Raw genomic sequence first — 27304 nt, forward strand, 5'->3', positions numbered from 1 at the left:
TTAAATACCAGCACCACGTCAGAGGTAGGCAAATTGTGAGCTATCCTGAGGGTAACTGGGACGGCTGTTAGCTGCTTCAGAAAACCTTGCTGAGGAAAAGGGCAGAAAATGAAATTTTAACAGAAAATAAAGTTTCTGACCATGAAAAATGATTAAATAAAAAAGAAAGCCCCAAGAAAGTGCTTTAAAAAGAGTGTGACTATAATAGAATACCTCTTGTTTAATCCGAAGCTCTGATGAATCTAGGTCCATGATTATGAGTGGTGGGCAGTCCCTCCCCCCAAAAAAAACATGGGAGAGGGAAATTACTCTGAGATAATGACCTAACCACAAAGAGACAGAAATAACCTTTGCAGAAAGCCCAGCTACAAAGGAAGTAAAAGAAATTTGCATAATATGTTGCAACTAATAGAAGAGGAAAGCTGCTCAAGCCTGAAGCAAACTGGAGATTAAAAAATTAAAAACTCATTATAATGTGAGATATAAGCAATTTTGGCCTCATGGAAAATGCCTTTTAAGGGATATATTTATAACCACTCTGGTGTTGCTACATAAACAGTGGACTATTAATTAGATTCCATAGATACACTTCTAAGTAGACAAAATCTGCAATTCTAGGATACTTTTAAATAGAGATTTTTTAATATTGCAAAGGAAAATAGACTGGCAAATTTGGCAACTACTGTAAGACTAAACATTAAAGGTCTGAATCCACGGCACAAGGGCACCTTTAACTGTAAGAGGATGTACAGCTGAAAATGACAGCAGGTAGAATCCATGAGTGGTAACTATTCTACCTGAATTCACTACAAAGGTAAAGCTATACCAAGAACATCTCAGACTCTTGTAAACAATATATTGTGACTCTCAAAATATCCATCATTTCCCAAATTTATTTCACCAAAGAAGTAATTAATATTTTTAAAGAAATAGCAGGTAAGATAGACAATAAACCTTGAGCAATGCCTGAATGGATTATACTTGCCTCTCATGCATACTATTTATTTAATAGATCTGTCTGCCTAATTAGATATGTAAATCTTCAACAGCAAAAAATGTACATTTCCCTCCCTACCACATTCTCAGCGCCCAGTAACATGCTAAAAAAATTTCTATTATTTTAATCTTGTGAGTTACACAGACAATTATCCAACCTTATAGATGGGAAATTTGAGACTAAGGGAGGTAGGGAAACTTATCCAAGATCATTCAGTCCATAAGTTGCTGAGGAGGAATACAAACTCAAGTCTGTTTAACTGTCCCAATACCTACCATAGGCTCTGGAATATATTAGGCACTTGAAACATGTTTAAAAAATTACATGTTTAAAAATTTCATTGGTAGCTTTTTTGCTACCAACGAAACTCATGCCCAATGATATTAGTAACGTTTTAAGTCTTCTCTAAAGGAAACTTCACCAATGAAAAGAATGTCCATTAAGGGACACAGCCAAAGTGGCTTCAATATCTAGCACTAATCCACGCAGGTTCTTAAGAGGCAACTGAAAGAAAACACACAGATACAAACGACTTAGCTCCTAACATCATTAATGATAAAGCAGGGCCATCTCACTGGTGATTTTTCATGCAGCCTATTTTAGTTCACTATTTTAAACATGTTTGTAACTGAGAAACGCAGCTGCAGTTATTAAAATAGTTTCAGTTTTCTTAAAAAAAAATTGACTTCTGGAATATGCATGTGACACTTCAATGAACTAAAATTTAGCTTTAAGTTAGGTTACATGAAATCATCTCTGAGATGGCTCTAATTTATCAACAATGACCTAGGAGCTAAATCATATGTGTGTGGCGTGTGTGTGTATGTTATTTTTATTGCCTCTAAGAATCTAGATGTAGTCATGTAAAAACTGGGCCACATCTTCATTACTTCATTTTTAGTCTACTTGAAATAGAGATAAATGACAAACTATGTTATATGTCAATGGCCAAATCTATCCATGACATAGTTACTGAGGAAAATCAGGTTAACATACTTCAACTTTTTTATATTCATACATATTTTTACCATAATTACATTTGAACAATTATGGCAACTTTTGGTTTTAAGAGTTTAATGAGATACTGACCATTATTGGCTCCCTCTGGAGACCTGGCTCACAAAAGTCTTAAGTGAATAGGATTATGTACTTGTTACGTTAAGATTCCTGTTTTATGTCATGTCCTCTGCTTTTGAAAGTATATTAAGGTTAACAAAGTGCTGGCACTCAGAAATGTATGAAGCAAGAATGAAAGAAATACACTAGAATATTGAAAAAGAAAAAAAAAAACTCTAAGTTTTCACTCAGGTATACTCTAATAAGATATATCTAGCCCTCTCAGATCATTAATCCTCTCACCCAAATTTTTTACCTGAAACTCCTCTGCAAAGTAATCACAGCAGATGGAAGCTTTTTCAATCTCTTTCTAGTCTGGAAACCCTTCCAATAAGCTTGAATCAAGCAAGCTGCTTTATGCCGTTTCTGAAATTAAAGGCCAGAATTAGTTTAAAGACATCCCTAGGCAAGTTGTTTTTAGAAGCTTACTTCTTAAAATATCAGCCTGGGCAAGTATTAATCTCCATCTTTAATAAGTTGAGCAGAAGGCAACATTTATATAAACCCAGGACAGGGACAGCCTAAGAATATTAAACCTCATCTCCCAAAGGAGGCTCAGTTAGGCAATATCTAAAATGTATTCAAGATGCAGTCTGGTCAGCTTCAAATTCTCTCTGATTAATATCACTTCCATTCTCATTATAAGGATTTCACAATTTTGCTTATTTAATGCTTTAACATCTTTGCTTCACTTCTGATGCTTAGCTTCACTTATTCAAAGATACAAGAATATGAAGGAGTCTGTATAGATTAAAAAAAAAGGCTCTAGGGTTAAAAATTTAGACCATAAAACAACTTCTCTCATCAAACTATAGCTGCTCTGGATTTTAGGGGCAAATAAGTAAATGAAGGGGGAGAGAAAGCAAAAGATTCAGGAGACTACTACTAGTCAGTATTTTCAAACTAAATTGTTCACTGAAATTTTAGTAAATATCATGCAAATTATTTTTATAATTCAATACCTGGTCTTTTACTTCCTGATAGGCCTTAGGGCTTAAAAGACCAATGAGCTGTCTAAGTTCTTGACTAAACTCTGTCCCAGGTTCTTGTTTATTTAGTAGACTTCTAAGTCCTGAAATGGAATAACAAAGGCATAGCTATTAATAATAAAATATGATTTTGTTATCTAACCAGATTTAATTTGAGGTTAAAATGTTTAGTTTAGACACAAATGAAAATAACAAGATTAATCACATGATTTTTCTTCTTCCTTTTCTCAAAAACTTCTAGATAGAGGTCTTTAAGATTCCTTGCTGACCTAAGAGTTCTGAGGTATTCACTTGTGAGATCTGATGCAAAATCTGTCTAGTCAATTTCTTCAATTAGAAAAAACAGGGAGGAGAGTGGAATCATTATGGTAAGTCAAAGGGTAGAGTTATATATATATTTTTTCCTGTTCCAACATAAATACCTTATACGAGAACATTTTTTAAAAGATATTGAATATATACTGAGTAAATGCCTATCTTGTGGAAGTACTGAAGCAGGCTATTAGTTACTACTAATTAAAGGAAGTTATTATTAAATAAAAATATCAACAATGTATGTGCATGGTGTTAATAGGCTCCTGAGCATTTATTATAGGAGAAGTGCTATAATATTAAAATACTGCACTTCCATCCCAAATTAAAACTGAGTAGTAGTAATGTAAGTTACAAAGTAAGTACTATTTCTAAGGCATGGAGGAATGATTATTACAATGTATGTGTGCAATATACATAAGCAAGAGAATGGGCTTGGAGTGTACAACTGGGCTTCCATGGGGGCTCAGATGCTAAAGAATCTGCCTGCAATGCAGGAAACCTGGGGTCCCTAGATTGGGAAGATCCCCTGGAGGAGGAAATGGCAACTTACTCCAGTATTCTTGCCTGGAGAATACCCATGGACAGAGGAGCCTGGAAGGCTATAGTCCAGGGGGTTGCAAAGAGTTGGACATGACTGAGTATCTAAGCACAGCAAAGCAATATATGGGTCTTTCCATGTCTTCTACTTTAAGACTCAAGTTCTCAGCAGTTTTAATAACTGTAAAATATCTTGAGGCAACTGAATAAGTTCTACTGTTGAGAAAAGAAAGGGAGACAGATTAAGACAGAATTCCTTTATAATGAACTCTGTTGGACATTCACATTTCTATGGAAGAAATAAAATTACAGAAATAATATGTATCTAGCACAGTATCATCTAGAGAGTTTTATTACTGGCACTTTTCTCCCACAAAGTTCACAGTAATGACTCAGGTAAGGTAAGTCACTCACCTCTGTGTGTATTAAGTCACTTCAGTCATGTCCGACCGACTCTTTGCAACCCTATGAACTGTAGCCTGCTAGACTCTGTCGATAGCATTTTCCAGGGAACAATACTTGAGTGGATTGCCATGCCCTCCTGCAGGGGATGTTCCTAACCAAGGATTGAAACTGCATCTCCTGCATTGGCAGGTGGGTTCTTTATCACTACTACCTGGGAAGTCCATTAAATATATCACATTGTATTCTAATTCTTTTTTTTTTTTTTACTTTTTTTTTTTTATTAGTTGGAGGCTAATTACTTTACATCATTGCAGTAGTTTTTGAAATACATTGAAATGAATTAGCCATGGATTTAGTATTCTAATTCTTGAAATTTTATATACAATATAGTTAGTTGCTCAGCTGTGTTTGACTCTTTGCGACCCCATGGGCTATAGCTTGGCTAGGCCCCTCTGTTCAAGGGATTCTCCAGGCAAGAATACTGGAGTGGGTTGCCATTTCCATCTCCAATATAAAATATAAATTATTATTATTAATATATAATATAACCCTGTATTAATAAGTAAGATACTTAATGAACTAGAAACCTATTTATTGACCACACTGAATAAGAAAATATATTGTAATAAATTCATGACTCTGCCTAGCAAAGAAATAAAAGCTCACATTTAACTTTGCTTAGCAGTTGGAAAACAAAAAAACTGAGTGATTTTGGATGAACTACCTAGATGTTCCACATTTTTGTTTCCACTGCTATATAATGAAGATAGCAAACATCTCACAGGGTTGTGAAGATTAAATATTCTAATATACATAAGGTATGCAGAATAGTATCTGACATATAGCAAATGCTCAATTAATGAAAAGCTATCATAAGGTTAACGGTAATACACTGAACCCTTTCCTTCTCAAGTTTCTGAATTTTTATTCACATATGATTTTGGGGGTGATGGCAACTTTTTTGTCTTTGAGGAAAGGCAGAATAGGAGGTAAAGAGTAATTATTAATGATGTAAAGATTAAAAGGCTGTCAAGTTCTCAAGCAAAGCTCTATTTTCTCAATAAAGTTAGGGAAGATCACTGATCTCAGTCATTATGTTATTACACTATATGGCATATTCAACACACAATCGTCTGTGAGTAAGGGAGCAAATTATTCATTGTAACCTCATCGATAAAGTATCATATGCCATCTGTTGAGATATGAAGATGGCTGGATTATGTAGTTTTTCCCTTGAATTGTTATCTGTTGTGACAGAGTTTTTATCTGCACACTTTAGTTAATGACTTTTTCACAACACAGGTATTTTGTTTTCCATATACCATCAATAAAGATGTTCTTTAAAAAAATCTCAAGAAAAGAAAAAAATGTATGTATTACCTTTGTAGCAGGGACTTAGTCTCAGTAAAATCAAAATTTCCTGATGGGATTCAGCCATCAACAGTAGTAGCTTTGTAGCAGTACCTCTTATGACTGGACTAGGAGTTGATGAAAGTTTGAAAACAACTTCATCTAAAATTGAATGCAGGATTTTCCCTTCTATTCTGAGTAAATCACCACTAACAGAATAAAAGAATAAAAAATGTACCATTACTAAATGATGCATCAGTATCACAACAAATTAAACAAAAAAGGTGCAGCAACTTAATGTCTATGGCCTGATCCAGGAAATTAACCAATATTTTAAGTGGCTAGCTTAGTTCCAAGAATACATCACATTAAATCAACTAATTGAATTCTTATTGTATGTAAGGCACCATGCTAAGTAAAATAGGGAATACAAAGTAGTCAAAAAAACCTGCAATCAATTATTGGAGAAAGATTAATGTGCAAAATAGTAAACAGATGGTTCAAAAGTTTCAAGGCAATAATAAAAGGAAAAATCACAGGACAGTAAGTACATGGTTCATTGTTAAATGATGGATGAAGACAAACATGTTATAGAAAATCAATTATCACGTAGTTAAAATAGGAAGAAATTTTTCTTTTAGTATTCCGTCATACACAACAACTTCATGTTACATTACTGATGCCATGAAAAATTATCTGAAACTCAGAAACAGTCAAAAGGGATTACTAGGTGTCCTTTTACTCACCCCACCAAGGAGTATATGATTTTCTAGGGGTATGTTCCTTTGATTATCCATTTACTACTGATTAGGATATTTTGCAATTCTGTAAAAGTAGATATTGCATACAAAGATGCTCAACGTTGCTCATTATTAGAGAAATACAAATCAAAACTACAATAAGGTATCACCTCATACCAGTCAGAATGGCTATCACCAAAAAATCTACAAACAATAAATGCTGGAGAGGATGTGGAGAAAAGGGAACCCTCCTGCACTGTTGGTGGAAATGTAAACTGACCCAACCATTATGGAAAACAGTATGGAGATTCCTTAAAAAACTAGGAATAAATCTACAGTATCACCTAGCAATCCCACTCCTGGGCATAGTCCCTGAGAAAACCACAATTCTAAAAGACACATGCACCCCAATGTTCACTGCAGCATAATTTATAATAGCTAGGACATGGAAGCAGCCTAGGTGTCCATTGGCAGATGAATGGGTAAGGAAGCTGTGGTATATATATACAATGGAATATTACTCAGCCATAAAAAGGAACACATTTGAGTCAGTTCTAATGAAGTGGATGAATGTAGAGCCTATTATACAAAGTGAACTAGGTCAGAAAGAGAAAAACAAATGTCGTATATTAACACATATATATGGAATCTAGAAAGATGGTATGGTTGAACCTATTTGCAGGGTAGCAATGGAGACATGGACATAAGAGAACAGACTTATAGACACAGGACAGTGGGGTGGGGAGGAAGGAGAGGATGGGATGTATGGAGAGAGTAACACAAAACATATACATTACATATACATGTAAAACAGATAGCCAATGGGATTTGCTGTGTGACTCAGGGAACTCAAACTGGGGCTCTGTAACAACCTAGAGGGGTGGGATAGGGAGGGAGGTTCAAGAGAGAGGGGACATAGGTATACCTATGGCTAATTCATGTTGATGTTTGGCAGAAACGAATACAATATTGTAGAGCAATTATCCTTCAATTAAAACTAAATAAATTTAATTATTAAAAAAGAAGATGTAATATTAATGCATATATATGGAATCGAGAAAAATGGTACTGATGAACTTAGTAGTCTATGACTTGTGGACACAGTGGTGCAAGTTGAGGGTGGGACGAACTGAGAAAAGTAGTATTGACATATTTACAACTATCATGTGTAAAACAGATAGTTACTGGGAATTTGCTATATAACAAAAGGACCCCAGCCTGGCACTCTGTGATGACCTAGAGAAGTGAGCTGTAGGGATAGGAGGAAGGTTCAGGAGGGAGGGGATATATATAATTATGACTGCTTCATGTTGTTTTATGACAAAAACCAACAATGCACTGTAAAGCAATTTTCTACCAATTAAAAAAAGAAAAAATAACTGGAAGAAGAAAAGTAAGACATTGGCTTGTAGAAAGCAAATAATGGCAAGGATTCTTATCTGAGAGCAATGCAAACAGACTCTTACTCAACAATATAAATAAACTTTTGTCCAGTTAGAAAAAATAACCATGAACATTTATAACTGATATTCTCCACTATTCAGCTTTTGTGGGAAAAGGTTCTTCTGGTCCTCTTCCCTCCTCTGTTTACAGATTTTTTACTGTTTTTTTTTTTTTTTCTTCTGTTTTCTTTGTAGCTTTCCCCCCAGTACACCCCTAAAAGGTTACTCCCTAGGATTCCATTTTGGGCCAATTTCTTTTCTTACTCAATTCATATTTTTCACTGAGCTCCTCTCATGTTTTTAACTATACTTTTTAGCTTGATAACTCGTAAGTCCATAATTCTAGTCCAGATCTCTTCCAGAAGTCCTATTCACTGTCAGTGGACATTTCAGTTGTCTTGTCTTTGACTATTACAGATAAGGCTGCTATAAACATTTGTGTGTACAAGTCTTTCCATGGACTCTTATTTCTCTGCCTGTTGAACACATTTGCCTATGCTAGACAAACCAATATTGAATTTGTTTTGGCTAAGAAGAGGTGGCAAGAATACACAGAAGAACTATAGAAAAAAGATCTTCACGACCCAGATAATCATGATAGTGTGATCACTCACCTAGAGACAGACATCCTGGAATGAGAAGTCAAGTGGGCCTTAGGAAGCATCACTACGAACAATGCTAGTAGAGGTGATGGAATTCCAGTTGAGTTATTTCAAATCCTAAAAGATGATGCTGTGAAACTGATGCACTCAATATGCCAGCAAATTTGGAAAACTCAGCAGTGGCCACAGGACTGGAAAAGGTCAGTTTTCATTCCAATCCCAAAGAAAGGCAATGCCAAAGAATGCTCAAACTACCGCACAATTGCACTCATCTCACATGCTAGCAAAGTGGTCAAAATTCTCCAAGTCAGGCTTCAACAGTATGTGAACCATGAAATTCCAGATGTTCAAGGTGGATTTAGAAAAGGCAGAAGAACCAGAGATCAAATTGCCAACATCCACTGGATCATAGAAAGAGCAAGAGAGTTCCAGAAAAACATCTACTTCTGCTTTACTGACTATACCAAAGTCTTTGACCGTGTGGACCACAACAAACTGTAGAAAATTCTCCATGAGATGGGAATACCAGACCACCTGACCTGCCTCCTGAGAAATCTGTATTCAGGTCAAGAAGCAAGTTAGAACTGAACATGGAGCAACAGACTGGTTCCAAATTGGGAAAGGAATACATCAAGGCTGTATATTGTCACCGTGCTTATTTAACTTATATGCAGAGTACACCATGCAAAATGCTGGACTGGATGAAGCACAAGCTGAAATCAAGATTGCTGGAAAAATATCAATAACCTCAGAAATTCACCCTTATGGCAGAAAGCAAAGAGGAACTAAAGAGCCTCCTGAAGAAAGTGAAAGAGGAGAGTGAAAAAGCTGGCTTAAAACTCAACATTCAGAAAACTAAGATCATGGCACCTGGTCCCATCACTTCATGACAAATAGATGGGGGAAATAATGGAAACAGTGACAGACTATTTTTGGGGGTTCCAGAATCACTGCAGATGGTGACTTCAGCCATGAAATTAAAAGATGCTTGCTCTTTTAAAGCTGTGACAAACATAGAAGGCATATAAAAAGCAGATACATTACTTTGCCAACAAAGGTCTGCCAACTCAAAGCTATGGTTTTTCCAGTAGTCATGTATGGATGTGAGAGTTGGACTATAAAGAATGCTGAGTGCCAAAGAATTGATGCCTTGGAACTGTGGTGTTGGAGAAGACTCTTGGGAGTCCTTTGGACTGCAAGGAGATCAAACCAGTCAATCGTAAAGGAAATCAGTCCTGAATATTCACTGGAAGGACTGATGCTGAAGCTGTAACTCCAATACTTTGATGTTCATCAAGACTTGATGATTTTTTATTTTGACAAGCTTCATTAAAGTGTAACTGATATACAGCAAACTGCACATATTTGCTAAATTTTGACATTCCCCCATCACAATAAAGATAATGAATATACCCCTCACCCCTTAAAGTTTCCTTTTGTTTCACTGTACTCCTTCTCCACTTACCCTCCCTGGCACCTTATTTATACTTCTGTCACTATAGATTAGTTTACATTTTCCAGAATTTTATACATAGTTATGACTATAGACCCTAACTGAATATCATCAGTTTGCAGAAATGATTCCTGCAAGAAATGATTACTTTTTATTACTAAAGGAAGATAGGGGGGGAAAAAGAGATCAAAATAGAGATTCTATGATTGCACAAGTTTGATTTTTCTCATCTTATTAAAGCCAAATCAAAGTATGACCATTTCTGCTAAACTTCCTGCCTTTGTACACTATTTTAAGATACAGGCAGTTTCAATAACCAGATGAAGTGAAATTGCCTGGAAATAATTTGATCCTTTCAGATCTTGCCTTTATTGTTTAGATGATCCACAAAAGTACTCAGTCTACTGCTATTATCCCCCACTACCAAGAAGAAACTATCCTGAGTACTCTACCTAATACTCCATTTTTCATGAAATTTTCCAGTTTTGCAGCTGGAATCAGGCAGCATTCTGGCTCTGTGTGTCTCTGGTACTGCTCCTTTTAATCCTTTTGGAATACTGTTTCCAAGACATTGAGTAGTTTCCTCAAATGCATGTGCTGATCAATACTCTACTGAAAACTTGAAGGGGATTCTACAGATCTCTGGGGTTCTCTCTTTGTGTAGTTCTCTCTTCCATGATATCTTGTCTTGTGAACTCTAGCCTACTTTTCATGTTCTATATGTTCTTATCTCTGTGCATTTGCTTACGTTGTTACCTCTACCTAGAAATATTGTTTTCTCTTCTCCTCACTGGTTAATTTCTCATCCTTAAAGTTTCATCTCAGGTGTTACATTCTCCTGGAAGTATCCCCCACCTCAGTTTGGTTTAGGAGCACCTCTTAATACTTAATTAACATTGTACCTTATTATACTGTAATATAATTGTGTTTATGTATTAGTCTCTCCCACTATACTGTAAGCTATTTGAAGATAAGGTTCATATCTTAATCAATTTTATAAATCCAATGCTAGACAATACTTGGCACATATACTAGATGCTTAATAAATCCATATTGAGCTGAAAAAAATCAATGATTTCAACAGTGTTTACTCTGCCTTTCTATTTTAACCTGGGAAAATGTCTATTACTTCTTTTATACTCTAGAAGGGCATAGCACTTGGCAAATACTGAGCTTGCAGTCTGCTAAATAAGTACATGATTGTTCAGTCACTAAGTCGTGTCTGACTCTCTACAATCCCATGGACTGCAGCATGCCAGGCTTCCCTGTCTTTCACTATCTCCTGAAGTTTGCTCAGATTCATGTCCATTGAGTCACTGATGCTATCTGCTTAGTCATTTATTATTGTGATCCCAATATTCTCCTTCAGATATCACAGTAATTTTTCTTCTCTAAGACTGAAATAGGGCTAAGTTCTGAAATAAGATACAAATTCAATAATAAACTTTCTTTTACAGTATATTTTTTATATTCATTTTTAAAAAATACAATGGTAATAACAAAGCTTCTTAAATGTTATGTACAAGTCATATACAATTGATTTTAGTAAAACTGGTAATGCTTCTAATCAAAAATAAAAAATTCTATATATTTTATAAAGCCAAATCACCTATTGATCTGCAGTATGTTCTGTAGCATAGTCAGGACCATAGATCCTATTTGAACATTATCAGTTTGCAGCAAGTGCAAGAAATGATCACTTTGCAGTACTAAAAAAAAGAGAAAAAAAGAAAGATTACGATTCTATGATGATACAACCGGGATTTACTTGTCTTTTCAAGACCAGATCAAAGCATAAGCATTTCTGCTAAACTTTCTGCCTTGATATACTTTGCAGTAAAGTTATACTTGGTTATTTCCATAACCATAATAAGGCAATTATTCCATTTTTATGAACAGTTACAAATAAAGAAATACTAAGCTAAGAATGTATCATTATCTTCCCTTAAATTAAAATAAAATACAACATATCCTAAAACTGAATCTCCTTTTCTAACAGTGATTTGAGTGAAGACAATCACATTTTCTGTGAAAAAGAGAATATGAAGGAATAGCAATAGTTCAGATGATTATAATCAGCAGCTCATGTACTTAAAAATTTAATTGTTATATAATGTACCATATTTGCTAATACCTTGTCTTAAATAATAATAAAATCACTAACTACCCATAAGAGTATTTGGTTTGTAATTTTTAGGCTCTGAACAGCCAGTTATGAAGACCTGGCACTACATGCTTACCCAAGTCACTCAACCTCTCAGAAAATCTTACTTCTTCCTCTGTAAAGTTAAAACTAACAACTCTCTCACAGACTACTGTAAAATGTCCTAGAACAGGGTTGTTGTTATGTTCAATTGCTAAGTCAGGTCAGACTCTTTGTGATCCCATGGACTGAAGCAGGCCAGGCTTCCCTGTCCTTCACCATCTCCTAGAAGTTTGTTCAAACTTAAGTCTATTAACTTAGTGATGCTATCCAATGATCTTGTCCTCTGTCATCCCCTTCTTCTCCTGCCCTCAATCTTTCCCAGCATCAGAGTCTTTTTCAATGAACTGGCCTTTCACATCAGGTAGCCAAAGTATTGGTGCTTCAGCTTCAGCATCAGTCCTTTTGATGAATATTCAAGGTTGATTTCTTTCAGGACTGGACTGGTTTGATTTTGCAGTTCAAAGGACTCCCAAGAGTCTTCTCCAACACCACAGTTCCAAAGCATCAATTCTTTGGTGCTCAGCCTTCTTTTATGGTCTAACTCTCACATCTGTACAGGACTACTGGAAAAACCATAGTTTTGCCTAAACGGACCTTTGTCAGCAAAGTAATGTCTCTGCTTTTTAATATGCTGTCTAGGTTGGTCACAGCCTTTCTTCCAAGGAGCAAGTGTCTTTTAATTTCATGGTTGCAGTCACCATCTGCAGTGACTCTGGAGCCCAAGAAAATAAAGTTTGCCACTGTTTCCATCATTTCCCCATCTATTTGCCATGAAACAATGGGACCAGGTGCCACGATCTTAGTTTTCTGAATGTTGAGTTTTAAGCCAGTTTTCCTCTTTCACCTTCATCTAGAGGTTCTTTAGTTCCTCTTTGCTTTCTGCCATAAGGGTGGTGTCATCTGCATATATAAGGTTACTGATATTTCTCCCAGCAGTCTTGATTTCTAGTTTGTGCTTCATCCAGCCCAGCATTTTGCATGGTGTACTCTGCTTAGAAGTTAAATAAGCAGGCTGACAATACACTATCTAGGTTTGTCTAGAAACAGTATGAAGTGAAGAAGTGAAGTCACTCAGTCATGTCCAACTCTTTGTGACCCCATGGACTGTAGCCAACCAGGCTCCTCGGTCCATGGGAGTATACAGGCATGACTACTGGAATGGGATGCCATTTCCTTCTCCAGGGAGAAACAGCATAGGTTCCCATTAAATGTCACTTAATAGTCCTTTGTTCATTAACTGACCAGAACTTTAATTAAAGTGGGATCAGGTATGCTGGCAAGGCAGCTCTGTGAACACTATCCTAGCTTCTACACATTTTTTCCTCTTTCAGTCTCCTGAGGGGACATATTTGATTTCTTTCACATACTAATTACTATTCTTCATTTCTGTTTACATAATCCAATATTTCACTAGATACCATTTTTAAAAGTCTAACAACTTCAAAAAACTTCTGATATTATTAAATATTTTTATGGTTTTTTATTTTCTATTTTTCAATAGCAAAAAATTCTCTGTAGCTGGGATAAGTGTATTTTTCTATTTTTGTCTACCTAAAGATGTTTATTAATAACTGTTTAATTCTGAATTCACTGAAATCATGTAGTATGCAGTGTTTATATGTCTTTTCTCTATTTTGGAAAAAAATGATAAAATAATTTGTTGAAGTTATTCTACTTTAATAACATTTACGTTATATTATTATAAGATTTGTTTTTGGAGCCCTTATATTGTTTTCAAGTATAGTCAGATAACTATTTGGTCTCCCAACAAAAACTGATATTTGTCAATTTTTTAAAATTAAAGTTTACAATTAAAGTTTCAAACATGTATAAGAGTAGTATATATGACCCTGCATGTATTAGTCACTCAACTTCAACAATGATCAACTCATGGCCACTCCTGCTTCACCTACCCCATCTACTTCCTGCCTCCCATTTTATCTGATAGCAAATCCAAGACATCAAATAATTTTATCCAGAAATATTTCAATACATATTCCAAAAATATCATGTATGAATTATTAAAAAATAAAATATAGCCACTATCTAACCTAAATAATTATGATTCCCTGATTTTACCAAATATCCAGTCACAGCTCCTACTGCCATTTTTTTGGTGAATTTTCAGAAGTTTACTTGAACTGGGATCCAAACAGGAGCCACCAATGTAACTGGTTATCTCTCAAATTTCTTTTAACCTATGGGTTTCTACTCTACCCTTTTTCCCCTTGCAGTTTATTTGTTTACAAAATTATGTCAATTGTCCTTTGAACCTCCCAGAGTTTACTTTTGCTAACTGCTTTCCTCTGGTGTAATTTAATGTTTCTCTGACCTTCTACAAATTGGTAGTTGGAGCTCCAGGATCAAAATGATTCATGTTTGAATTTTTGTTACATGTCATATGTGAGGTTATAATGAGATATTACAATGAGGCACTTCATATCTGATGGTCTCTCCTTTTGAGATGTTGACAGTGATGGATAATTAATTCACTAAAGGTTGTAAAATAGCATGATTATATCATACCCTTTTCACTTATTAGCTGGAATATGTTTATAAAGAAAAAATTTTCCTCATCAATATGTAAGAAAAGGCAGTATAAATGATGGACTCTTTATTACTAGTTTTCAAAATGAATTGGTTCCCTAGCAGACTCTAATGCTAACTGTTTTTAATTGTGGCAGGAAATAAGTAATAAAAAGATTAGAGAAATGTTAATAATGATTGAATCTCAGTGACGAGTACATAGGGGTTAATTAAACTATTCTACTTCCCATAGTAAAAGGTTAAAGTTAATAATCTCACTATATTTAATGTGTTTTAATCCACTGTAGTTATTACCCCCATTACTGTTCAATTTTCCCATTTCTGGCTAGCAGAAGCCTCCTTATGTTGGCTCTTGAGTCCTTTTCACAAAATCCTAACAGACTTTGACTGCTTCCTTCCTATCTAGTATTCAAGATACTTCTGGCTTACCCTGCATATTTTCTACCTCATACCTATATACAGTCAGCCATTTCTCCAAGGAAGTGGTTCTTTTGAGAGAAAAACTTACTGGACATCCTATTTAATACCTATTTTATTGGTGTTTTAAATTGACAGATTGACCTGAGGAATATTGTCACTTTTGTTATAGTTATTATTTTGAAAAGGAATATGGCATATTTAAAACTTTTTTCACATAGTCTGTCTCCTGCTGTCTCTCTCTTAACTAGGTTTTTAGTATTACACCATAGTATAGCTAAGCTCTTTACATTTTGGTAAAATAGTTCTTATAGTAGGGAAGTTTATAATAATATTTTTTCCATAAAGGGAAATGAACAGATAATGTTTGTTTTTTTTTTTTAAAGCAAGTATTTCAGCATGAAAGTAACTCCCTTTGGAAAATGGGAAATGGAGAGAGGTGTGAGGGCCAAGGACTGTGTTTATGTGTTTTTAAATAATCCTTATGGAACTCTCTGACTCTGTAAATGATGTACATGCATAATTCTGAAAGTCAAAAATAAAATATTAATATTCAGCTCAATTTTTACTTTCTAAAAATATCAATGTTCTTATATTATTCTATATATAACATTTTTCTTAGAGTAAATCTTTCAAGAAGGGAGGAACATTGTCATACTTATTATTAAAAATTACTTTCTAGTCTTAAGGAAACATAAAACTAACATATATTTATATTTTTCAATGTATGTACAGAAATAGCCTATAAATTTTCCAGTTTAGTAAAATGTCACCATATAAAAGCTTAATCATACCTCAATAGTTAGGCTGTGAGTTAAATCACATCTATACTCTTTACATAAGGATTTCTGTCACACTAAGTCTAAAAATACAACTGTAATCTTCAAAACAAACATAAAAAACTTTTCCCCTAGAATAAACTGTTAAAATTATTAAGCCTTATTTTAAATTTGCTACATAGAAAAAGCTAAGGAGAAAGTTTTATTTTAGCAATACTCCCCTTAATGTAATATTATTGTTAATGTTGTCTGTTTAAAGCTGGAACATCCAAATTTGCCTTTACTTTTTGTGTATGCGGTTATTTCAATGTACTTTTACTTAACTGTATTTATCTGTATTTAATGAAGTTTTTGTTTTAGAAAAAAAAGTCAAACTGTTAGCAGGTGACTCTACAATGACTATCAGTTACATTAAAAATCTTTTCTCTTACCATTTTGGATGAGTTGAACATGGCCTCCCAATAGCCAGAAGAGAGAATCAGTCACAACTTCAAAAAAGTGTAGTAATGCATCTTTTTCTTCACCCTTAACACACACACAAGAATTGACTTTACTGTAATTGTTTTAATTAACAAAAGGTAGACTTCTCTCTGGGGAGTCTTAGGACCAGGTTTTTGGATCTATCTTAGCTATTTATGAGGTATATAATCTTGAAGCTTTTATTTTCTTAATTTATAAAACTGCAGTTAAGGCTAGTAATATATATCAGAAGTGGTTGCTATCCAGAGGTCAAATGGGACAATATAAGAAGCATAAGAACTATAAGCTTATACACTAAGGATTTTTTGATACCAGTCATTCATAAGAATCATCTATGGAGTTTTAAAAATATTCCTATGTACAGGTTTTAGTCCAAACATACTGAAATGTGAATCTCCAAAGTTAAAAGTCTAGACATCTACTTTTTACACAGTTAGGTGGGTGACTTGGGTATGCAGCCAGGGTTGAATATCACTGCAATATGCACATATAGATGTCAGCATATAAAGCATTCAGCATATTCCAGTTGCAGCTTCTACTCTATGATTCCATGAGAGCATGAGACCATGTTATTTCGCTCTCCACTATACACCCACTATATACTATACACCCAGTGTCTAAAACAGTTCAAACACACAGTTAAATCAATATTTATCCAATAAATAAAGGACAATTTTTTTCTGCTTCTTTCCTTCTGGAAAGTAGAGTGAGGAATTATTCTAGATTAGAGTATGTGTCAAAGTGGGAAATAAGAAACAGAATACATTCACAGTTCTGTCTTTCCCTGGCCACGTAATTTTACTGCAAAGTTAACATAAAGGCCATTAATCTCATCCATGTTCTGAATGCACTATGGCATAAAAGTAATAACAGCAAAAATATGATTGCTATGGTTACTCTTTATAATAATGAAAGCATTTTCTTCCTATTATTCTAGTGCAGGGTTAGACAGGTGGTTAAACAGACATGTACTAACAAATATAACAATAATCAAAAAAGAAAGAAGTGTCACATTAGATCAAGAATCCCTTTAGTCCAATAAACTGCCTTAGCCAGTTTCACTGAAAAGAAAGGGCACATAATCTTCATTGCTACCAATCTCAAAGGATACTGCTGGGTTCCTAAAATTACTACTTTCTTTTAAAAGTCCATCAGATAATGTCAAACTTAAATTCATAGCCTCTGAGACTGGTTAACAAAATTTATCCCTAAGTCACTTCAAAAGTCTGGCATAGGTGCTTTTCTATTCTTAAACATAGAATATATGTATGTATGTGTGTGTCTGTGTGTATACACATATGTATGTATGCCTGTATATATGTATATTTTAACAAGTTTTCAGTTTAGGCCATAAAATCCTATGATGTCCCACTATGTACTCCATTACCAACATACCAACTAATTTAAAAATATATATGATTGACAAACTACTAGGTAGATAGAATTAATAGATAAGTTCAATTTTCTTGTTATTCTTTGTTGACAGCAGAAACAGAATTTTAATTAATTTTAAACCAAAGTCCAAACTGTTTCATTTTAGTCTGTGCTGCTGATGCCATGATAACCCATCAACAAACAAGTACTATGGGAGGAACTGAATGGGCTCAGAGGCAGAGGCTGGGCCTTGAGGTCAAAGACAGCGAGTCCTCCTGCTCAACCAGCCTGTCCATCACACCAGCACCTGCCACACCAGCACCTGAGTCATGGACTCAGACAGTAGCTTCCTGCCTGGATTCTGGACACTACTTCTGGGCCCTTCTAGGCCTGTGCATTGAATCCTCTTTCTCTTGTCATCATCTTTTTATCCACCAATTTTAATTTCTTCTGTAGTCAAAGGGCCCTCTTTTTTTTTTGTAGCTATTTACTCCCTTTGATGGATATACTAAAAAATTTTTTATCTCTATACAAACACCATAATAACAAATAGGGAAGTATTATGAAATGTACTGAAGGACAATATGAATGAAAATAATATAATTATTACTGCCTTTAAATGGGGACTATTAAATAAAAGTGCTTTGATGAAAATATAAAGCTTTCATAATGGTCTGAACTCTTTATGAGATGGAAATTCATTTTACAAAGGAGGAAACTGAGGAGAATGAAATCAAGTGATTTGTGTAAGAATCCAGAGTTAGTTTGTGGCACAGCCAGAAAAAGAAATCAGATCCAGGGCTTCCCTGGTGGCTCAGTGGTAAAGAATCTGCCTGCCAATACAGGAGACATAGGACTGAAATGACACAGTATGTTATCTGACTATGACAGAATTAAATTAGAAACTGATAACAATAAAATATCAAGAAAATCCTCAAATATCTGGAAACTAAGCAACATACTTCAAAATAATCCATGGGTCAAAAAAAAAAGTACATATACTGTTCAGCATAATTCACTCAAGAAATATTTGTTGGACTGATATGAACCCAAATGTTTTGGTTGAAATATTTTGACTAGAGAGGATCTGAATGAGCAAATAGAAAGTTCACTTTTCTTCTTCTTTACCACTGGAGTTAACAAAGAAAAGCCTTGGGCTTAGAAAACAATACTTTCCTCTACTATTAATTAAAGTAGAAATTATGCTATGGAAATAAATATCTATGGGTGTTGCTCAAAACTCAGTAGTAAAGCAGATACTTCAAAAAGCATAGTGTCATACAATATGCTTCAGTCAGCACTGTAAAATTTTCAACTATAAAGGTTTTTTTTGTAGCTAAAATGTTTGAATCCATTACTCTGCTGCTGCTGCTGCTAAATCACGTCAGTCGTGTCCGACTCTGTGCAACCCCATAGATGGCAGCCCACCAAGCTCCTGTCCCTGGGATTCTCCAGGCAAGAATACTGGACTGGGCTGCCATTTCCTTCTCCAGTGCATGAAAGTGAAAAGTGAAATGAAGTCACTCAGTCTTGTCTGAATCTTAGTGACCTGATGGACTGTAGCTTACCAGGCTGCTCTGTCCATGGGATTTCCCAAGCAAGAAATATGGAATGTGTTGCCATTTCCTTCTCTAGGGGGTCTTCCTGACCCAGGGATTAAACCCGCATCTCCTGCCTGGCAGGTGGATCATTTACCACTGAGCCACCTTGGAAGCCACTCTAACTGTACTTTCAGCCAAATATTGCACATCTAAAAAACAATGTGGAATATCACCTCAAGAATTAAACAGTTTTGGCTACAAAACACAAACCCCTAAGTAAACAAACATACCTTAGCTGCATTGATGAAACATGTTTGTAATCGCCTCCCCAAAACCAGAAAATTTTCTGCAGCCGATGGAAGTAATTCATTGTAAAATTCTTCTGCATCTTCTCCTGGTTCCAAGCCAACACAGCAATGACTGAAATAAGAGCATAAGTTTGACTCAGTTTGCGCCAATTACAAATTTTAGACAAACTCTAAGGCTTTTAGACACTGTGTCTTAATGAGAATTTTTAGTATCTTTCTTTTGTTGTCAAGCCAATAAAGAATTTTTAATGGACAGTTAGTATAACAACTTTGTTAACAAGTAAACAGTGTGAATTTTGCCTATACTTGGAATTAGCATATCTATTTTCTAAAAATTTACTTGTTAGTTCTACAGGAAACAAAATACACTTGGCTCACAATAAAGAGAAAGAGGCAAGTTTTTGGTGAATGGGCTACACACACTCTAAAAGCAATAGAATACCTTGAGAATTTAACTTGGGAATAATATATGTGTTAAATGATACATTTTAGACATCAGACAGCTGAAAAATAGCTAGTGTACTATTAGTCTACAAGGGACAGATTAGGAAATGGAACACTCTAATTTTATACCAATTCTTTCCAAAGATCTCCTTTCCTAAAACCTGAAAAATATCTGATTGCATATTCCCAACATCAGAAGGACAAACAGCAAAAACTCTAGTAGATACATTCCACAGCATACAATGAAAGGTCATTTAGAAAAATGGGTCCTCTTGAAACCATAAATAAAGTCATCCCCTAGGTATGAAATGAGTATATTTAAAAAGTTCAATAATAAAAAGTATTTCTGCAAACTAATACCAAAAAAAGTCCCCAATCCAAGAACGGTCTCTATGTTTGTACTCTAATGAGTAAGTACTGATGCCTGAGGCTTGTGTAACAGTTACTACATATTGAGTATGCTAAAAACTTAACTAATACGTCTTTTTTTTTTGCATATTGGTTCTGAAGGTCAAGAGACTTATACCCATATGCATCAGTTTCTCTTTTCCCTTTCGTTTCTAAAGTTAATTAAAAGTACTATATTTACTGAAAAAGTTAATAAGTGAAATACATTTTTGTACATTCACAAACATGTGGATTTCTTGAGACGTGGAGTCTACTTTCTGAGAGTCTAGCTCAATCAATATTTCCATGAGCTAACATATCTAACAAAACAAAGACATATGGCTTTTTTTACTTCAGGAACTAATCTTGAAAATTAAGGTATAAAATATTATATACAGTTGTTAAGGAATACCTAATGGTATAGTTTAAATCTGGCCTTTATCTATCTTTAATTATGAGTAAGCAGTTTCAAAACCTAAGATCCAATGCGTACTGCACATTTACTTAATTAGGAAGATGCTTAGACACTGAGAACATCCGGCTTATTTTATTGCCCCCTATATAAAAAATGGTTTTGATCTCTTTTTCTCTTAATTTCTAGGGTGGCAATAGATCAGTAAATGCTGCTTCTAAATTTATTGGCGTGATTTGGGTTACCAATGAAATATAAATTTGAGATAGCTAAATCAATATACTGTGAAATGAAGTTTCTGTATCTCTCCTGAAATGCCTTTCATTTCAGTACCTCTTTCATTATGCCTTGTATGATAAATCCACATGACTGTCAATACATCTCTACTGTTAAGTTTTTCCAGTATAGAGCCAGAGTCTTAATCTCTTTGTTTCTTTAATATTCTTTAGCCAATAAAGAGTCTATAAGGTCCTTGGGATTCAGTGGTGACCATGAGACAAGATTATCTTCGCAGAGCTTATAGAGTGAAATTTTAGATGGTGAAATAGTCACAAGTACAGTTAGGAACAATATATATCCATAACATACCATGGAAGCAGTTGTCAATGTTTGTTAGCGAGATTTTAAGAAAAGAAAGCAAATTTAAAAATAAGAATCTACTACTATATCCCTCAACAAAAAGCTGATTTTTTTCTTCATTTTACCTTAATATCTGTGTTAGCTGGGAAACTGTAGTCCAACCACCCTGGATACGAGAACAATCTTGACTGAGGACCAAGAGGCAATACTGAATGAGATCATAACAATATATATCTTGTTTGATTTTCTTCAACTCTGAGCTTCCTAAAGGTGTGTTGTTTATTATTTCTAAGGCAAAAGGAAATAAGATATACTTATTTATGCTCAATAAATCCAAGAGCTATCTGTATTTCTATAGGTTGAATAAAAACTAAAAATACATTAAAAAGGAAGAAATCACTGCTTTATCACAATGTTAAGATTTCACTGAACAAATTAAAAACAAATGCTAATATGATGGAATTTGTTTTGATACTTAAACAAGTTAGCCAATCACAAAAAAGATTTTCTTACCTTTTAACTTCAACAGTATAACAGGGACATTCTGCTCAGGACTTTTTGCAACTTCAGCAGCCAGAGATAAGATTCTCGGGTCTGTACCTGTTGGCTTCATTTCTCATACCACCTATATTCAACAGAATCAAAAACATAAAGGTCAACAGTCCTTAGTTAGGTCACCCCCTAAATAACATATGAAACACAAAAGGCAATAGCTTTGCTTGGTTTGAAAAGTGAAAGGTAGATGTCTCTCATTTCTTCCTTATAGGGAGAAACTTGGATTTCTCCAGTTAGAGATTCTTATACCTTCATGTAACAGCTACAGTAGGTACTGCTTATTGTGCACTCACTAAGAGTCTGAAACTGTGTTTGGTGTGTCACACTCACTCTCTCTAATCTGCACAACAACTCCTAGGTTAGGAGTTAATTTTCTTTTATCATAAAAGACAAAGTGTGCAGAAAAGAGCTAATCCAAGCCTGTGTGTGTATGTGTGCTTAGTTGTGTCCAACTTTTTGAGACCCCATGTGTAGCCTACCAGACTCCTCTGTCCATGGAATTTTCCAGGCAAGAATTCTGGAGTTGCTATTGGGTTGCCATTTCCTGCTACAGGGGATCTTCCCGACTCACGGTTTGAACCTACATCTCTTGCATCTCCTGCACTGGCAGGTAGATTCCTTAGCACTGAGTCTCCTGGGAAGCCCAATATAGGCCTAAGACTGCTATCATTTTCAAAGGTCTCCTTATAAGCCTGGCTCTTTGGCTGGTGTCTAAGAACTTAGATTTCAGAAGGTTTCCACCAATTTCTTAATATGAGTGTGGTTCACTGGGCCTAAACTGTTCATAAAAACAATGTGGTTTATGTTGAACACCTGCTTTCCTTCCTGAAGTCTGGAATTTTGGTACATGGTAGCACAGCAAATTTGGAAAACTCAGCAGTGGCCACAGGACTGGAAAAGGTCAGTTTTCATTCCAATCCCTAAGAAAGTCAATCCCAAAGAATGCTCAAACTACCGCAGAATTGTACTCATCTCACACGCTAGTAAAGTAATGCTCAACATTCTCCAAGCTAGGCTTCAGCAATACGTGAACCGAGAACTTCCAGATGTTCAAGCTGGTTTTAGAAAATGCAGAGGAACCAGAGATCAAATTGCCAATATCCAATGGATCATCGAAAAAGCAAGAGAGTTCCAAAAAAACATCTATTTCTGCTTTATTGACTACACCAAAGTCTTCGACTGTGGGATCACAATAAACTGTGGAAAATTCTGAAGGAGATGGGAATACCAGACCACCTGGCCTGCCTCTTGAGAAACCTGTATGCAGGTCAGGAAGCAACAGTTAGAACTGGACATGGAACAACAGACTGGTTCCAAATAGGAAAAGGAATACACCAAGGCTGTATTCTGTCACCCTGATTATTTAACTTATATGCAGAGTACATCATGAGAAATGCTGGGCTGGAAGAAGCACAAGCTGGAATCAAGATTGCCAGGAGAAATATCAATAACCTCAGATATGCAGATGACACCACCCTTATGGCAGAGAGTGAAGAGGAACTAAAAAGCCTCTTGATGAAAGTGAAAGAGGAGAGTTAAAAAGTTGGCTTAAGGCTTAACATTCAGAAAACTAAGATCATAGCATCTGGTCCCATCACCTCATGGGAAACAGATGGGGAGACAGTCAAAACAGTGTCAGACTTTATTTTTTTGGGCTCCAAAATCACTGCGGATGGTGATTGCAGCCATAAAATTAAAAGACGCTTACTCCTTGAAAGGAAAGTTATGACCAACCTAGATAGCATATTAAAAAGCAGAGACATTACTCTGGCAACAAAGGTCCATCTGGTCAAGGCTATGGTTTTTCCAGTGGTCGTGTATGGATGTGAGTTGGACTGTGAAGAAAGCTGAGCGCCGAAAAATTGATGCTTTTGAACTGTGGTGTTGGAGAAGACTCTTGAGAGTCCCTTGGACTGCAAGGAGATCCAACCAGTCCATCCTAAAGGAGATCAGTCCTGGGTGTTCATTGGAAGGACTGATGCTGAAGCTGAAACTCCAATACTTTGGCCACCTCATGTGAAGAGCTGACTCACCGGAAAAGATCCTGATGCTGGGAGGGATTGGGGGCAGGAGGAGAAGGGGACGACAGAGGATGAGATGGCTGGATGGTATCACCGACTCGATGGGCATGAGTTTGAGTAAACTCCGGGAGTCGGTGATGGACAGGGAGGCCTGGCGTGCTGAGATTCATGGGGTCGCAAAGAGTTGGACACGACTGAGCGACTGAAATGAACTGAGCAGAGGACACCTGCATGACCATCCTCCAATAAAGACTGGTCACTGAGTTGCTAGTGAGCTTCCCTGGTAGACTACACTTCAACATGTTATCACAATTGCAGGAAGAATTAAGCATTATCCTATGTGACTGCATTGGGATAGGGCTCTCTTGGAAGAGAGTACCTGTTTTCCTCTGAACTTCACCTCATGTGCCTTCTCCCTTTGCTGACTTTATTTTGTGTCCTTGTAGTATAATAAATCATAGCTATGAATATAATTATATCTTGAGAACTATGAGCCCTCCTAGCAAATCACTGAACCTGAAGTTGGTCTTGGGGATTCCCAACACATAATTCAGAAATTTTATTATAAAATAACCAAAGCTTGTTTATAAATAGCATAGTAAACAAAATCAATTATCTTAAAAAAAAATCCACATCCTAATTTAATTTGTTGCTAAACCTCTTCTTTAAAAAAAGTTTTAAGGCATCCAAAGCTCAAAGAAACCATAAAAAATATAGATGTTATTTATTTATAATTAATAAAGGCAAACATAACATTGTTTACTTTGAATTAAGCACCATGTGAAGTGCTTTCATAAGCATTGTCTCATTTAATCCTTGCAACAGGACTATGAAGCAGAGCCTTTATTCATCTCCACTTTACAGATTAAAAAAAAGTAAAGTTTGAAGAATAAACCTTCATTGTTCCACTACCCCTCCTCCATGTGGTAGAGTAAGTATTCAAATACAGATCAATATGACTCAAATTTCCATTTCAAATGTTCAATATCCCCTCCCACATAAAAGAGTAAAAAACACGAAACATATCTCCAAAAACCTATTTCTAACTCACTTTTTAAGCTATTGTTCTTCATAACTGGCACCACAGTTCACATTTTTGGTGATAATACAGGCATCCAGAAAGCATTCCTTATAAGGTAAAATATAAATCATTAAAAAAATAAGTTTTGTGGAAACATTTCTTAAAAAAGCCCAGCACAACTCTTGGCACATAGAAGGCTTACAACTTTCCAAGAAAGTGGACCGAGTTAATCTCATTCTTTCCAATGGCTGTATTATGCTATGCTTCCTTCATAATAGTGCATCAAAATATATTTAAGCATCTCCTCTACTGGAAGTCATTCAGAGTATATGCCATTATAAGGAATGCTGCAATGAATATCAAAGTACATGTCTTATGTACTCATGATAGTTCTTTGTGGGATGAATTTTTCCCTTCAAGTCAGATGGCTGGATGACAAGATACATATTCTTAAATTTTTTCATTAAGCAATAAACTTTACTCCAAAATAGATGTTCCAATTTATATTTCCAGCAACAATGTTTGAAGGTGCTCATTTTACTAAGCCTTTAATAGTAAATAATGTTATATTTTGCATTTTTGTCAATTTGCTAGGTTAAAAATGGTATCATCCTGTTTTAATTTCTGTTTCTTTGATTATTAGGGGGGTTCAACATGTTCCACGTTTACTGGACATTTTTTTTTACATATTTTCTATTTACACCCCTTAATTTTTCTATTAGCTTGTCTTATTCCTTTGTAGAAGCTTTAAGCTTTTTATATATGGATTAGACACCCTTTATCTTTTACATTGGCTGTAAACACTTACATTTTGGCTTCCTGGGTAGCTCAAAAGGTAAAGAATCTGCCTGCAGTGCAGGAAACATGGGTGTGATCTCTGGGTTGGGAAGATCTGGAGAAGGGCATGGCAACTCACTCCAGTATTATTGCCTGGAGAATTCCATGGACAGAGGAGTCTGGCAGGTTATGGTCCATGGGGTCACAAAGAGTTGGACAGGACTGAAGGACTAACACTTTCACTGTCATAAACACTTTATCCTTGTCGGTCATTTATTTTTTAAAGTTTAATTACATTTTACCAGAGATTTACAATTTTTATGTAGTCAAGTATAACAATCTTTCCCTCTATGACTTTTACCCTTGGTGTCATGCTTACAAAGGTCCTTCCTACCCTAAGAGCTAAAATATAATCTACTAAATTTTTCTATATTTTTTATGATTTTGTTTTACTTATATCTTCATTTACTTACAACTTAACCTTCAAAACATATGTAAGTTAATTTTCTGACTGGTATATGATAGGAAGTTATAAAGTTAGATGAAGTTACAGATTGGTGAAAAAAGAACAAATGCACATAGTTTTCATAAACTCTTGAGGTAATTTATCATGAATGGATACAAGAGAAGCAATCTGAAATGTCACTTCAATATATTTTTGGATTCTATTTAGTTCATTAATCTGTTTCTTCCTGAGCTAGCTAGTACAATATAGTTTATTTAATATATGTTTAGAGAAAATTCACATTAGAAGGTAAGCCTCACAAGGGTAAAACTCATACCATTCCTGGTGGCTGCCTTCTCATCTCTTTGATTCACTGCTATATTCCCAGAAGATAGACTAGTATTTGGTGGGTGGTAGGTACTTAATATCTTAATATTTATGTAGATTGAAAGAATGAATAAACACACAAATTTTGGGTATTCCAAAACTTCAATTTCTTGACGTTTTACTTTTACCCTTGTTATATGATGGAAACTTTAGATTTCTGCTTTAAAGCCTTTTTAAAGTAAAACAGACTTATAACACTGTTCTTGATCTCTGGTTAACATAATAAAACATTACTGAAACATCATCATCATCACCAAACAAGCACACGGCTCTGTAACAGAGGTAAGGGTCACCAAGATTTTATATAGGACAGATTCTCTGCTCACATTCAGGAAAGAAAAGTGTCCACATACTCATATACACACATATGTAAAATAAAATACTTAATTCTATAAAATATGTTAAATGCCAAATACATGATATAGATGGTAAGAATGAAAAACATATTCAGAAGACTGGGCTTCCATGAACACGCTTTCTAAGCTGTAAACAAAATAATAATTCCTACCTCAGAAGAATTTAAAATTTGGAAAAGAAGGCAGCCACCAAAGATGGCCCTAAAATGTTACATGACAGTCAAATCTCAAAAATAATAACCATTCGGAGAGCTTTTACTTTATGACATGGTTTTAAATGCTTTCTTGTACTACCTCATTTAATCCTCTGAAAAAGTGTAAG

At 35.2% G+C, this 27304-nt stretch overlaps 1 protein-coding gene across 6 annotated transcripts in view; it reads right to left on the reverse strand.

The window, feature by feature from the left end:
• The window catches only part of IQCB1 (IQ motif containing B1), a 41581-nt gene that overhangs the window by 13140 nt on the left and 1137 nt on the right, over positions 1-27304 (reverse strand). For 4 of the 6 annotated variants that reach the window (XM_020916367.2, XM_070466049.1, XM_020916371.2 and 1 more), the window contains 8 exons: positions 21934-22045; positions 21546-21708; positions 19581-19710; positions 16327-16420; positions 11556-11655; positions 5740-5918; positions 3076-3185; positions 2370-2479 (listed from right to left, as the gene is read on the reverse strand). In XM_020916367.2, coding sequence (XP_020772026.2) covers positions 2370-2479; positions 3076-3185; positions 5740-5918; positions 11556-11655; positions 16327-16420; positions 19581-19710; positions 21546-21708; positions 21934-22033 — 986 coding nt within the window. In that variant the 5' untranslated portion in view covers positions 22034-22045. Of the gene's footprint in view, positions 1-2369; positions 2480-3075; positions 3186-5739; positions 5919-11555; positions 11656-16326; positions 16421-19580; positions 19711-21545; positions 21709-21933; positions 22046-25047; positions 25125-27304 lie in introns of all 6 variants that reach the window. The other 2 variants (XM_020916368.2, XM_070466048.1) reach the window with 1 other exon arrangement.

Source organism: Odocoileus virginianus, chromosome 4 (assembly GCF_023699985.2).
Source record: "Odocoileus virginianus isolate 20LAN1187 ecotype Illinois chromosome 4, Ovbor_1.2, whole genome shotgun sequence".
Classification (NCBI taxonomy): domain Eukaryota; kingdom Metazoa; phylum Chordata; class Mammalia; order Artiodactyla; family Cervidae; genus Odocoileus; species Odocoileus virginianus.